This window comes from Nerophis ophidion, linkage group LG10, assembly GCF_033978795.1.
Source record: "Nerophis ophidion isolate RoL-2023_Sa linkage group LG10, RoL_Noph_v1.0, whole genome shotgun sequence".
NCBI lineage: Eukaryota > Metazoa > Chordata > Actinopteri > Syngnathiformes > Syngnathidae > Nerophis > Nerophis ophidion.
The window spans coordinates 54,373,210-54,388,353 of record NC_084620.1 but is presented as its reverse complement, the minus strand read 5'-3'; the positions used below and the strand labels follow the sequence as shown (position 1 = coordinate 54,388,353).

Sequence of the window (15,144 nt, the reverse complement as noted above, 5' to 3'; positions counted from 1 at the left end):
CCATTTCAAAATAGCGGTATTGAAATCAGCCTCCTCCATTTCAAAGAATTTATTTGGTGGAAAATGAGTATTTGGTCAACCATTCAAAGCTCTCACTTTGGCTCAAAATCTCACCATACATGGCCCCGTTCATTCTTTCCTTAACACGGATCAGTCGTCCTGTCCCCTTAGCAGAAAAACAGCCCCAAAGCATGATGTTTCCACCTCCATGCTTCACAGTAGGTGTGGTGTTCTTGGGATGCAAATCAGTATTCTTCCTCCTCCAAACACGACGAGTTGAGTTTATACCAAAAAGTTCTATTTTGGCTTCATCTGACCACATGACATTCTCCCAATCTTCTGCTGTATCATCCATGTGCTCTGTGCCAAAATTCAGACGGGCCTGGACATCCACTGGCTTAAGCAGGAGGGACACGTCTGGCACTGCAGGATTTAATTCCCTGTCTGCATAGTGTGTTACTGATGGTAACCTATGTTACTTTGGTCCCAGCTCTCTGTAGGTCATTCACCAGGTCCCCCCCCCCGTGTGGTTCTGTTTCCACCCCCATGCTTTACAGTAGGTGTGGTGTTCTTGGGATGGAACTCAGTATTCTTCTTCCTCCAAACACGACGAGTTGAGTTTATACCAAAAAGTTCTATTTTGGTTTCAACTGACAACATGACATTCTCCCAATCCTCTGCTGTATCATCCATGTGCTCTCTGGCAAACTTCAGACTGATTGATACTTTTATTAGTAGATTGCACAGTTCAATACATATTCCGTACAATTGACCACTAAATGGTAACACCCGAATAAGTTTTTCAACTTGTTTAAGTCGGGGTCCACGTTAATCAAGACGGGCCTGGACATGCACTGCCTTAAGCAGGGGGACACGTCTGGCACTGCAGGATTTGATTCCCTGTCGGCTTAGTGTGTTACTGATTGTAACCTTTGTTAATTTGGTCCCAGCTTTCTGCAGGTCATTCACCAGGTCCCCCCGTGTGGTTCTGTTTACACCCTCATGCTTTACAGTATGTACGGTGTTCTTCGGATGCAACTCAGTATTCTTCTTCCTCCAAACACGACGAGTTGAGTTTATACCAAAAATGGATACATGGATGATACAGCAGAGGATTTGGTCAGATGAAACCAAAATAGAACTTTTTGGTATAAACTCAACTCGTCGTATTTGGAGGAAGTTGCATCCCAGGAACACCATACCTACTGTGAAGCATGGGGGTGGAATCATCATGCTTTGGGGCTGTTTTTCTGCTAAGGGGACAGGACGATTGATCCGTGTTAAGGAAAGAATGAATGGGGCCATGTATCGTGAGATTTTTAACCCAAAACCTCCTTCCATCAATGAGAGCTTTGAATGGTTGACCATATACTTATTTTCCGCCATAATTTACAAATCAATTCTTTAAAATTCCTAGATTTTTTTCACATTCTGTCTCTCACAGTTGAAGTGTACCTATGATGAAAATAACAGACCTCTGTCATCATTTTAAGTGGGAAAACTTGCACAATCGGGGGCTGACTAAATACTTTTTTGCCCCACTGTATAGTATGCGCCTGACTTGAATTACCGCCGGGTCAAACTCGTCACGGCACGAGTGACACTTCTCATGTCATCATTTTCAAAATGGAGGAGGCTGATTTCAATTTGAAATAGCATAAAGGGAAGAAGATTAAGAGCTATTCAGTAGGATTTAAAGTCCAAGCTTACATCACACAAAAAATTTTACTGCATGCCTTTGGTAAGTGCCAGAGTGAGAAGAGGTTTTAAAATAATTAGCGCCCCGGTGGCAATTCAAGGAAATACGGGAGTCTTGTTTGCCAATAGAGAGCAGGTCAGGGAATTGAACTCCATAGGAAGGCGTGAAGCTGCCACAGGAGAATGTCGATTAACAGGAAAGGCAACCAAAATAAGAGCGCAAGACAGGAACTAAAACACTACACACAAGAAAATGAAAACTAACTTAAAATAAAGCACGACGACCCGGTGGAGTTTCATTTTTCTGCTGTTTTTAAAGAAAAATAACGTGCCTGGTCTCGACAAAAAGGGTTGAAAAAGACTGGGAAAGTTCTAAAAAAAAAAAAAAGTAAATCATAATTATGATACTCAATGAATCACTTTAAAAATGTATGTATCGGTGCAGAGCCAACAATCCAACATGGACTTGAAAAACTTGAGCCAGGATGCGTAAAAGACATCCAAACTCCTTAAAGTGGAAGAGGGATGGGGGGGAGTCAGAATATTACATTTTTAATAGAGAATAAACATGCACTTTAAGAAAAAATACTGTAGATATGTAAAAAAAAAAGAAATGCTAAGGTGCTGTGCGTAATTACGCACGCGTTAAAACTCCAGCTGCGCATTTTAGGCGGGCAAAAACAAAGGAAAGCGAAAAGTCCGAATTAAAAATACATGAAGCAGAATTCACTATTATGTTAGATCCACTATGGACTGGACTCTCACTATTATGTTAGATCCACTATGGACTGGACTCTCACTATTATGTTAGATCCACTATGGACTGGACTCTCACTATTATGTTAGATCCACTATGGACTGGACTCTCACTATTATGTTAGATCCACTATGGACTGGACTCTCACTATTATGTTAGATCCACTATGGACTGGACTCTCATTATTATGTTAGAGCCACTATGGACTGGACTCTCACTATTATGTTAGATCCACTATGGACTGGACTCTCACTATTATGTTAGATCCACTATGGACTGAACTCTCACTATTATGTTAGATCCACTATGGACTGGACTCTCACTACTATGTTAGATCCACTATGGACTGGACTCTCACTATCATATTGGATCCACTATGGACTGGACTCGCACTATCATATAAGATCCACTATGGACGGGACTCTCACTATTGTGTTGGATCCACTATGGACTGGACTCTCACTATTATGTTAGATCCACTATGGACTGGACTCTCACTATTATGTTAAATCCACTATGGACTGGACTCTCACCATTATGTTAGATCCACTATGGACTGGACTCTATTATGTTAGACTCACTATGGACTGGACTCTCACTATTATGTTAGATCCACTATGGACTGGACTCTCACTATTACGTTAGATCCACTATGGACTGGACTCTCACTATTATGTTAGATCCACTATGGGCTGGACTCTCACTATTATGTTAGATCCACTATGGACTGGACTCTCACTATTATGTTAGATCCACTATGGACTGGACTCTCACTATTATGTTAGATCCACTATGGACTGGACTCTCACAATTATGTTAGATCCACTACGGACTGGACACTCACCATTATGTTTGATCCACTATGGACTGGACTCTCGCTATTATGTTAGATCCACTATAGACTGGACTATCACTATTATGCTAGATCCACTATGGACTGGACTCTCACTATTATGTTACATCCACTATGGACTGGACTCTCACTATTATGTTAGATCCACTATGGCTGGACTCTCACTATTATTTTAGAACCACTATGTACTGGACTCTCACTATTATTTCAGATCCACTATGGACTGGACTCTCACTATTATGTTGGATCCACTATGGACTGGACTCTCACACTATAATGTTAGATCCACTATGGACTGGACTCTCACTATTATGTTAGATCCACTATGTACTGGACTCTCACTATTATGTCAGATCCACTATGGACTGGACTCTCACTATTATGTTAGATCCACTATGGACTGGACTCTCACTATTATGTTAGATCCACTATGGACTGGACTCTCACTATTATGTTAGATCCACTATGGACTGGACTCTCACAATTATGTTAGATCCACTACGGACTGGACTCTCACCATCATGTTTGATCCACTATGGACTGGACTCTCACTATTATGTTAGATCCACTATGGACTGGACTCTCACTATTATGTTAGATCCACTATGGACTGGACTCTCACTATTATGTTAGATCCACAATGGACTGGACTCTCACTATTATGTTAGATCCACTATGGACTGGGCTATCACTATAATATTAGATCCACTATGGACTGGACTCTCACTATTATGTTGGATCCACTATGGACTGGACTCTCACTATTATGTTAAATCCACTATGGACTGGACTCTCACCATTATGTTAGATACACCATGGACTGGACTCTATTATGTTAGACTCACTATGGACTGGACTCTCACTATTATGTTGGATCCACTATGGACTGGACTCTCACTATTATGTTGGATCCACTATGGACTGGACTCTCACTATTATGTTGGATCCACTATGGACTGGACTCTCACTATTATGTTAGATCCACTATGGACTGGACTCTCACTATTATGTTAGATCCACTATGGACTGGACTCTCACTATTATGTTGGATCCACTATGGACTGGACTCTCACTATTATGTTTGATCCACTATGGACTGGACTCTCACTATTATGTTAGATCCACTAGGGACTGGACTCTCACTATTATGTTGGATCCACTATGGACTGGACTCTCACTATTATGTTGGATCCACTATGGACTGGACTCTCACTATTATGTTGGATCCACTATGGACTGGACTCTCACTATTATGTTAGATCCACTATGGACTGGACTCTCACTATTATGTTGGATCCACTATGGACTGGACTCTCACTATTATGTTAGATCCACTAAGGACTGGACTCTCACTATTATGTTAGATCCACTATGGACTGGACTCTCACTATTATGTTGGATCCACTATGGACTGGACTCCCACTATTATGTTGGATCCACTATGGACTGGACTCTCACTATTATGTTAGATCCACTATGGACTGGACTCTCACTATTATGTTGGATCCACTATGGACTGGACTCCCACTATTATGTTGGATCCACTATGGACTGGACTCTCACTATTATGTAAGATCCACTATGGACTGGACTCTCACTATTATGTTGGATCCACTATGGGCTGGACTCTCACACTATCATGTTAGATCCACTATGGACTGGACTCTCACACTATTATGTTTGATCCACTATGGACTGGACTCTCATTCTTATGTTAGATCCACTATGGACTGGACTGTCACTATTATGTTAAATCCACTATGGACTGGACTCTAATATTACATTTTAATAGAGAGGAAACGTGCACTTTAAGAAAAAAACACTGTAAATATGTAAAAAAAAAAAAAAAAAAAAGCTAAGATGCGGTCCGTAATTACGCACGCTTTAAAACTCCAGATGCGCATTTTACGCGAGCAAAAACAGAGGAAAGGGAAAAGTCCCAATTAAAAACACATGAAGCACAATAAACATTGCAAAGTTCAGGGTCAGGCAGTTCATTTTCTGCAAAAAAAAAAGAAATGATTAAATTTTGGGGGCCCATTTTTACTAAGTTTGACGCGGCAAATATCCATTAAAGCAATACGAGCAGAGCGGCAATGCATGCGTGAAAAAAGGCTTGAATAAAGACATAAAAAGAGAAGAAGTGCGGCAGGTAACATTACCTTGAGGACGTCCCATAGATGCCACTGGAAGGAAAGAGCGCAGGTCATCCCCGCGGAGTCTCCGCAAGAACCGGGGGAAGAAAAAAAAAAAAAGAAAAAAAAAAACACCCGGCGAAAAGTCAACTTGTTTCAAGTCATTCAAAAAGTGACAACGGAGGAGAGAAAACAGTATAGAAAAAAAAAAAAAAAAAAAAAAAAGAACCGGGGAGAGCGAAAACGGCGGGCGAGACGCGGCCGATGTCACATCGCAATATTCCCACTTTGTTCCATTGCGCACGCTCGTTTTGGAGGAGTGAGATTTAGCGAACAGGAGACGGATTTAGAGAGAAAATCCCTGCCATTTATCTACATTACACACACAGACATTCTCAACAGGAAACAGCTGGGCCAGCATTTGCCTCCAACTCGTCCTAACTTATTCATTAAGGACTTTTGGGCACGCGTTCAAATAACGTCATTTCTCTCTCTACCCCCCCCCCCCCCCCCCCCTCTGTTTTTTTTTGTTTTTTTTCTTCTCAGAAAGGAGAAGCTTGAATTATGATCTCTGTAAGACTGCTTCCAGGGTGGGGTTGGGGGTGGATATTACATGACATGTACAGTGGGGCGAGAAAGTATTTAGTCAGCCAGCGATTGTGCAAGTTCTCCCACTTCAAATGATGACGGAGGTCTGTCATTTTCATCATAAAAAAAAATGTAGGAATTTTAAAGAATTTATTTGTAAATTATGGTGGAAAATAAGTATTTGGTCAACCATTCAAAGCTCTCACTGATGGAAGGAGGTTTTGGATCAATTGTCCTGGTCCCTTAGCAGGAAAACAGCCCCAAAGCAAGATGTTTCCACCATCATGCTTCACAGTAGGTATGGTGTTCTTGGGATGCAACTCAGTATTCTTCTTCCTCCAAACACCACGAGTTGAGTTTATACCAAAATGGATACCAAAAAGTTATATTTTGGTTTCATCTGACCAAATCCTCTGCTGTATCATCCATCCATCCATCAATTTCCTACCGCTTATTCCCTTTCGGGGTCGTGGGGGGCGCTGGCGCCTATCTCAGCTACAATCGGGTGGAAGGCAGGGTACACCCTGGACAAGTCGCCACCTCATCGCAGGGCCAACACAGATAGACAGACAACATTCACACTCACATTCACACACTAGGGCCAATTTAGTGTTGCCAATCAACCTATCCCCAGGTGCATGTCTTTGGAAGTGGGAGGAAGCCGGAGTACCCGGAGGGAACCCACGCATTCACGGGGAGGACATGCAAACTCCACACAGAAAGATCCCGAGCCTGGATTTGAACCCTGGACTGCAGGAACTTCGTATTGTGAGGCAGACGCACTAACCCCTCTTGCACCGTGAAGCCCACTGTATCATCCATGTATCCATTTTGGTATAAACTCAACTGGTCGTGTTTGGAGGAAGAAGAATACTGATTTGCATCCCAAGATCACCATACCTACTGTAAAGCATGGGGGTGGAAACAGAACCACACGAGGGGGGGGGGCACCTGGTGAATGACCTGCAGAGAGCTGGGACCAAAGTAACATAGGTTACCATCAGTAACACACTACGCCGACAGGGAATCAAATCCTGCAGTGCCAGACGTGTCCCCCTGCTTAAGCCAGTGCATGTCCAGGCCCGCCTTGATTAACGTGGACCCCGACTTAAACGAGTTGAAAAACTTATTCGGGTGTTACCATTTAGTGGTCAATTGTATGGAATATGTACTGAACTGTGCAATGTACTAATAAAAGTATCAATCAATCAATCAATCAATCAGTCTGAAGTTTGCCAGAGAGCACATGGATGATACAGCAGAGGATTGGGAGAATGTCATATGGTCAGATGAAACCAAAATAGAACTGTCCGCAGCCTCAAACAGTCAGACTCCAAACTCCACTATGGCCAAGACCAAGGAGCTGGTCGAAGGATACCAGGAAAATAATTATAAACCTGCACCAGACTGGGAAGAGTGCAGCTTGGTGTGAAAAAATCAACTGTGGGAGCAATTATCAGAAAATGAAAGACATACAAGACCACTGATAATCTCCCTCGATCTGGGGTTCCACGGTAGATCTCATCCCGTGGGGTCAAAATGATCATGAGAACGGTGAGCAAAAATCCCGGAACCACACAGGGGGACCTAGTGAATGACCTGCAGAGATCTGGGACCAAAGTAACAAAGGTTACCATCAGTAACACACTACGCCAACAGGGAATCAATACTGCAGTGCCAGATGTGCCCCCCTGCTTAAGCCAGTGCATGTCCAGGCGCGTCTGAAGTTTGCCAGAGAGCACATGGATGATACAGCAGAGGATTGGGAGAATGTCATGTGGTCAGATGAAACCAAAATAGAACTTTTTGGAATAAACTCAACTCGCCGTGTTTGGAGGAAGAAGAATACTGAGTTGCATCCCAAGAACACCATACCTACTGTGAAGCATGGGGGTGTAAACATCATGCTTTGGGGCTGTTTTTCTGCTAAGGCGACAGGACGATTGATCCGTGTTAAGGAAAGAATGAATGGGGCCATGTATCGTGAGATTTTGAGGCAAAACCTCCTTCCATCAGTGAGAGCTTTGAATGGTTGACCAAATACTTATTTTCCACCATCATTTACAAATAAATTATTTAAAATTCCCACAATGTGAATTCCTGGATTTTTTTTCACATTCTGTCTCTCACAGTTGAAGTGTACCTATGATGAAAATGACAGACCTCTGTCATCATTTTAAGTGGGAGAACTTGCACAATCGCTGGCTGACTAAATACTTTTTTGCCCCACTGTATATCTTGAGGTTTTTCGTGCGTAATTTGGCCCCGCGATAATCTCACGGCGCGATAATTCAAAACATCATCAATCAATCAATGTTTATTTATATAGCCCTAAATCACAAGTGTCTCAAAGGGCTGCACAAACCACAACGACATCCTCGGTAGAGCCCACATAAGGGCAAGGAAAAACTCACCCCGGTGGGACGTCGACAATGATGACTATGACAAACCTTGGAGAGGACCGTATATGTGGGCAAGCCCTCCCCCCCAGAAGACCAAAAGCAATGGATGTCGAGCGGATCCAAGTGATGTGAATTATATTTATATAGCGCTTTTTCTCTAGTGACTCAAAGTGCTTTACGTAGTGAAACCCAATATCTAAGTTACATGTAAACCAGTGTGGGTGGCACTGAGAGCAGGTGGGTAAAGTGTCTTGCCCAAGGACACAACGACAGTGACTAGGATGGTGTAAGCGGGGATCGAACCTGCAACCCTCAAGTTGCTGGCACGGCCGCTCTACCAACCGAGCTATACCGCCCCCCGCTAAGTGTCATGATCCACTACTTGGATCATGTCATATTCTGTTTTTGTTCCGTCTTTTCACATCCTGTTTAGTATTTGTCTCCCTTAGTTCCTGGTGGCACTTCTTGTTTGTTTCCGTTGCCATAGTCACATGCCTTTTGTTTTTGACGCGCACCTGCCTCCTAATTTCTGTCCTTATATAAGCCTGCCTCTTCCGTTGTGGGGCGGTATAGCTCGGTTGGTAGAGTGGCCGTGCCAGCAACTTGAGGGTTGCAGGTTCGATTCCCGCTCCCACCATCCTGGTCACTGCCGTTGTGTCCTTGGGCAAGACACTTTGCCCACGTGCTCCCAGTGCCACCCACACTGGTTTAAATGTAACTTAGATATTGGGTTTCACTATGAAAAGCGCTTTGAGTCACTAGAGAAAAGCGCTATATAAATATAATTCACTTCACTACTCAGTCTCGCAGTCTAGTTTGCTGATCGATGCAACAGGTGACGTCGCTATCCCCGGTTGTAGTAAAAGTATTTTAATATTCGTTAGCTTCCACGCTATTCCTTCGTTTGTGTCCCTAGCCCACATGCTAGCGCTTTCAGTTCTTTCCAGCTCCCATGCTAGGTCTGTTGGTTTTGTCTTCAGTTCCTTGTGCAAGTATTTTTAGTATTCTTAGTCTGTTTTTTAGTATAAATACATAATTTCTTACCTTCACGCTGTGTCCAGTCCACCTGCACAATTGAGAGAACGCACCCGCATATCCACAATGCCAGCTAAACGTCACACTAACATGATATTGTGAAAGTCCAATCCATAGTGGATCTAACATAACCGTGAGGATCCGGTCCAAAGTGGATCCAATTTTGTGAGATTATATGGTACCTGAAATTCAGAGGGGTGTAGAGACCGCCAGTGTCGGAGGCAAGAGAGTCCGCAAGCTGCGCTCATGTCTACGGGAAGACCTGACTTATTACCACAATTTTCTCACCGAAACCTGCCGGTTGACATGTGGTAGGGAACCATGTTCGCTTGACCGCTCTGTTCCATAGTAAGCCTCACCTTCGGGAATGTAAACAAGGAAACACCGGCTGTGTTTGTGTCGCTAAAGGCAGCCACAATACACCGCTTCCCACCTACATCTTTCTTCTTTGACGTCTCCATTATTAATTGAACAAATTGCAAAAGATTCAGCAACACAGATGTCCAGAATACTGTGGAATTATGCGATTAAAGCAGACTACTTATAGCTTGAATCGCTACAATCTGGGACGTTTTCAACAGGATACTTTGCGCGAAATTTAAAATTGCAATTTAGTAAACTAAAAAGGCCGTATTGGCATGTGTTGCAATGTTAATATTTCATCATTGATATATAAACTATCAGACTGCGTGGTCGCTAGTAGTGGCTTTCAGAAGGCCTTTAAGTAGTGTCGGAGGGAAGCTGGACTAAAGACGCTCTATAGGCTGCGGTAGAAAGTGGGTCAAACACCCCCCCGCCCCCCTGCTGGGACGTCTAGGAAGTGGTCAACGGTGACCTCAATCTGTGACCTCTCGCCGCACGGAGGCGACGAGGGACCACTGTGAGGATGATGATGGCGCCGCAAAGCCGCGGCGGGATCAGCAGGATGACCTTGTTGGCGTCTTCATCGGGGACGCTCCTCTTATGGCGAGCTGGCGTGTCTGGGCTTCATCGGTTTTTGCCTTTCCTCCCTTACAAGACACACCGGAAACCAGATCCCACTCCCCTTCATCGGTTCAAAGCAGTGCTTCTCAAATATTGGTGGAGGGATGTCAAACATGTGGCCCGCGAATTGAGTTTGCCGAGTGTAAAGGTTGAGCTGAATTATTAAATGAAAGAAACTGCAGTTCTAAATGTGTCCACTGGATGTCGCATTAGCAATTCTGTCCAAAGTCGAGACCCGGGGTGGACCGCTCGTCTGTGGATCGGTTGGGGGCGTCTCCGCTCGGGAAGGACTGGACTATCACTATTATGTTGGATCCACTATGGACTGGACTCTCACTATTATGTTAGATCCACTATGGACTGAACTCTCACTATTATGCTAGATTCACTATGGACTGGACTGTCACTTTTATATTAGATCCACTATGGACTGGACTCTCACTTTTATGTTAGATCCACTATGGACTGGACTCTCACTATTATGATAGATCCACTATGGACTGGACTCTCACTATTATGTTAGATCCACAATGGACTGGACTCTCACTTTTATGTTAGATCCACTATGGACTGGACTCTCACTATTATGTTAGATCCACTATGGACTGGACTCTCACTATTATGCTAGATCCACAATGGACTGGACTCTCACTACTATGCTAGATCCACTATGGATTGGACTCTCACTATTATGTTAGATCCACTATGGACTGGACTCTCACTATTATGTAAGCTCCACTATGGACTGGACTCTCACTATTATGCTAGATCCACAATGGACTGGACTCTCACTATTATGCTGGATCCACTATGGACTGGACTCTCACTATTATGCTAGATTCACTATGTACTGGACGCTCACTATTATATTAGATCCACTATGGACTTGACTCTCACTATTATGTTAGATCCACTATGGACTGGACTCTCACTCTTATGTTAGATCCACTATGGACTGGACTCTCACTCTTATGTTAGATCCACTATGGACTGGACTCTCACTCTTATGTTAGATCCACTATGGACTGGACTCTCACTCTTATGTTAGATCCACTAAGGACTGGACTCTCACTATTATGCTAGATCCACAATGGACTGGACTCTCACTACTATGCTAGATCCACTATGGATTGGACTCTCACTATTATGTTAGATCCACTATGGACTGGACTCTCACTATTATGTTAGATCCACTGTGGACTGGACTCTCACTATTATGTTAGATCCACTATGGACTGGACTCTCACTATTATGTTGGATCCACTATGTACTGGACTCTCAATATTATGCTGGATTCACTATGGACTGGACTCTCACTATTATGTTGGATCCACTATGGACTGGACTCTCACTATTATGCTAGATCCACTATGGACTGGACTCTCACTATTTTGTTAGATCCACTGTGGACTGGACTCTCACTATTATGTTAGATCTACTATGGACTGAACTCTCACTATTATGTTAGATCCACTATGGACTGGACTCTCACTATTATGTTGGATCCACTATGTACTGGACTCTCACTATTATGTTAGATCCACTATGGACTGGACTCTCACTATTATGTTATATCCACTATGGACTCTTACTATTATGTTAGATCCACTATGGACTGGACTCTCAATATTATGCTGGATTCACTATGGACTGTACTCTCACTATTATGTTGGATCCACTATGGACTGGACTCTCACTATTATGTTAGATCCACTATGGACTGGACTCTCACTATTATGTTAGATCCACTATGGACTGGACTCTCACTATTATGTTAGATCCACTATGGACTGAACTCACACACGATCGGACAGGATGGCAGGTAGGAGCTTGGTTTAAAACAAAATATAAAAGAAAGCACAAGAGGGCTAGGCTAACACTTAGCACTGAAGTCCAAAGTCCAAAACGACGTGCCGAACGCACGAGAAACCAAGGCCAGACTTAGCACAAGGTAAAGACATGGGAGATACACAGGTGAGAGTTGCATAAGGCAAACAAAGGATCCAGAAAGAACTGAGGTAGAAGGCAGGCTTAAATACTAAGGCAGAAATCAAAACACAGAGGTGGAACAAATGTGAAACCATGGTAACAAGAATAAAACACGGAAGTGCACAACTAGGGATCGGAAGAGTCCAAAAATAATCAGGGAACACAAAAAGGACTAAAAAACCAAAACAATGTATGATCCGGGTTGGGGCGGAGACCCTGCCCCAAGTGGAGGAGTCCAAGTACCTCGTAGTCTTGTTCACGAGTGAGGGAAGAGTGGACTGGAGGTCACCGGGCGGATCGGTGCAGCGTCTTCGGTAAAGCGGAAGCTGTGTCGATCCGTTGTGGTGAAGAAGGAGCTGAGCCGGAAGGCAAAGCTCTCAATTTACCGGTCGATCTACATTCCCATCCTCACCTATGGTCATGAGCTTTGGCTTATGACCGGAAGGATAAGATCACAGGTATATATATATTCAAATATTTTCATACAGCAATATGAAGACCATTACCTTGTACAACAGGTAAGGTACAGAATATCAGAAACATTTTTTTCCCCCAGGTAGAAATATGATAGATTTCATTACCAAACCTGTTTGAAAATCAAATCATAATTTTGTGTTATTTATGCGAGAAACTGGTATCTAAACATGGAAGTGTAGAACCTCCTCTAAATGAAAGTGCTCCTACAGCGATAATACAAATTCCGTAGCCATAAAAAACGCTGCAGTTCATTTAAAAAAAAAATTGTCATTAAATTCGTGTTTGTCCCTTATTTGTTGATTAAAAACATTTAATTAAAGCAAACTAATTGTTCAGTCATGCTATTAAAAACTCGAACATTTTCTAAGTACACCTACTGCTGATGAAAAATGATAACTATCTGATATTGATCGCGACTGACTGAGTTAACCATGAATGAAATGCATAGCTCGGTTGGTAGAGCGGCCGTGCCGGCAACTTGAGGGTTGCAAGTTCGATTCCCGCTTCCGCCATCCCAGTCACTGCCGTTGTGTCCTTGGGCAAGACACGTTACCCACCTGCTCTCAGTGCCACCCACACTGGTTTAAATGTAACTTAGATATTGGGTTTCACTATGTAAAATGCGCTTTGAGTCACTAGAGAAAAGCGCTATATAAATATAATTCACTTCATTTCAAATGTGATTGTAATTAAAGGTAAAGTACAAAATGCATTGATAGGTTTAAGAAGAAAAATAACGTGATTGATCAATCAATCAATCGTTTACTTATATAGCCCTAAATCACTTGTGTCTCAAAGGGCTGCACAAACCACTACGACATCCTCGGTAGGCCCACATAAGGGCAAGGAAAACTCACACCCAGTGGGACGTCGGTGACAATGATGACTATGAGAACCTTGGAGAGGAGCAAAGCAATGGATGTCGAGCGGGTCTAACATGATACCGTGAAAGTTCAATCCATAATGGATCCAACACAGTCGCGAGAGTCCAGTCCAAAGCGGATCCAACACAGCAGCGAGAGTCCCGTTCACAGCGGAGCCAGCAGGAAACCATCCCAAGCGGAGGCGGATCAGCAGCGCGGAGATGTCCCCAGCCGATACACAGGCAAGCAGTACATGGCCACCGGATCGGACCGGACCCCCTCCACAAAGGAGAGTGGGACATAGAAGAAAAAGAAAAGAAACGGCAGATCAACTGGTCTAAAAAGGGAGTCTATTTAAAGGCTAGAGTATACAAATGAGTTTTAAGGTGAGACTTAAATGCTTCTACTGAGGTGGCATCTCAAACTGTTACCAGGAGGGCATTCCAGAGTACTGGAGCCCGAAATGAAAAAGCTCTATAGCCCGCAGACTTTCATTTTTTATTTATCTCCTACATTCATGTGCATTCTTGATTAATTAGACTTGAGCGACTAAACACATATTTACACAGTTATGCTTGTAATTTTAATCCTTTCCTGTTCAATAATGTTTGATAACGCTTTAAAGGGGAACATTATCACCAGACCTATGTAAGCGTCAATATATACCTTGATGGTGCAGAAAAAAAAAGACTATATATTTTTTTTACCGATTTCCGAACTCTAAATGGGTGAATTTTGGCGAATTAAATGCCTTTCTATTTATCGCCATTTTCATTTTCTCAAACACATTACAAACACCGGCTCTCAGCTCTGTTATTTTCCATTTCTTCGACTATTTTCTGTAACCTTGTAGACATCACGCGTCGTCGGTGTGTTGTAACAACACTAACAGGGAGGGATTCAAGTTGCACCACCGGCCCCAAGATGCGTAAGTGGCAAGATATTGGACGAAATGTGTTCAAAATACGAGGGCGTGGGGAAAGCCGACGAAATGGTCAGTTGTTTGTTCCGCACACTTTACCGACGAAAGCTATGCTACTGCAGAGATGGCAAGATTGTGTGGATATCCTGCGACACTCAAAGCAGATGCATTTCTAACGATGAAGTCCAAGAAATCTGCCGCCAGACCCCCATTGAATGTGCTGGAGTGTCTGCACATTTTACCGGCGATGCTAAGGCAGACATAGCACAGAGATGTATGGATAACCTGCAGATGCATTTGCAACGATAAAGTCAACAAAATCACAAAGGTGAGGTTTTGTTGATGTTATTGACTTATGTGCTAATCAGACATATTTGGTCACGGCGTGACTGCCAGCTAATCGATGCTAACATGCTATGCTAATCGATGCTAACATGCTAT

At 43.1% G+C, this 15,144-nt stretch overlaps 1 protein-coding gene across 1 annotated transcript in view; it reads right to left on the bottom strand.

Annotated features, from left to right (window-relative positions):
• Positions 1–5,849, bottom strand: part of igf1 (insulin-like growth factor 1) — a 42,071-nt gene extending 36,222 nt beyond the window's left edge. Inside the window, exon 1 of the mRNA XM_061914132.1 lies at positions 5,471–5,849. Within this exon, the coding sequence (XP_061770116.1) occupies positions 5,471–5,518 (48 nt within the window). The 5' untranslated portion in view covers positions 5,519–5,849. The remainder of the gene's footprint in view (positions 1–5,470) is intronic.
• Between the last annotated feature and the right edge of the window lie 9,295 nt (positions 5,850–15,144).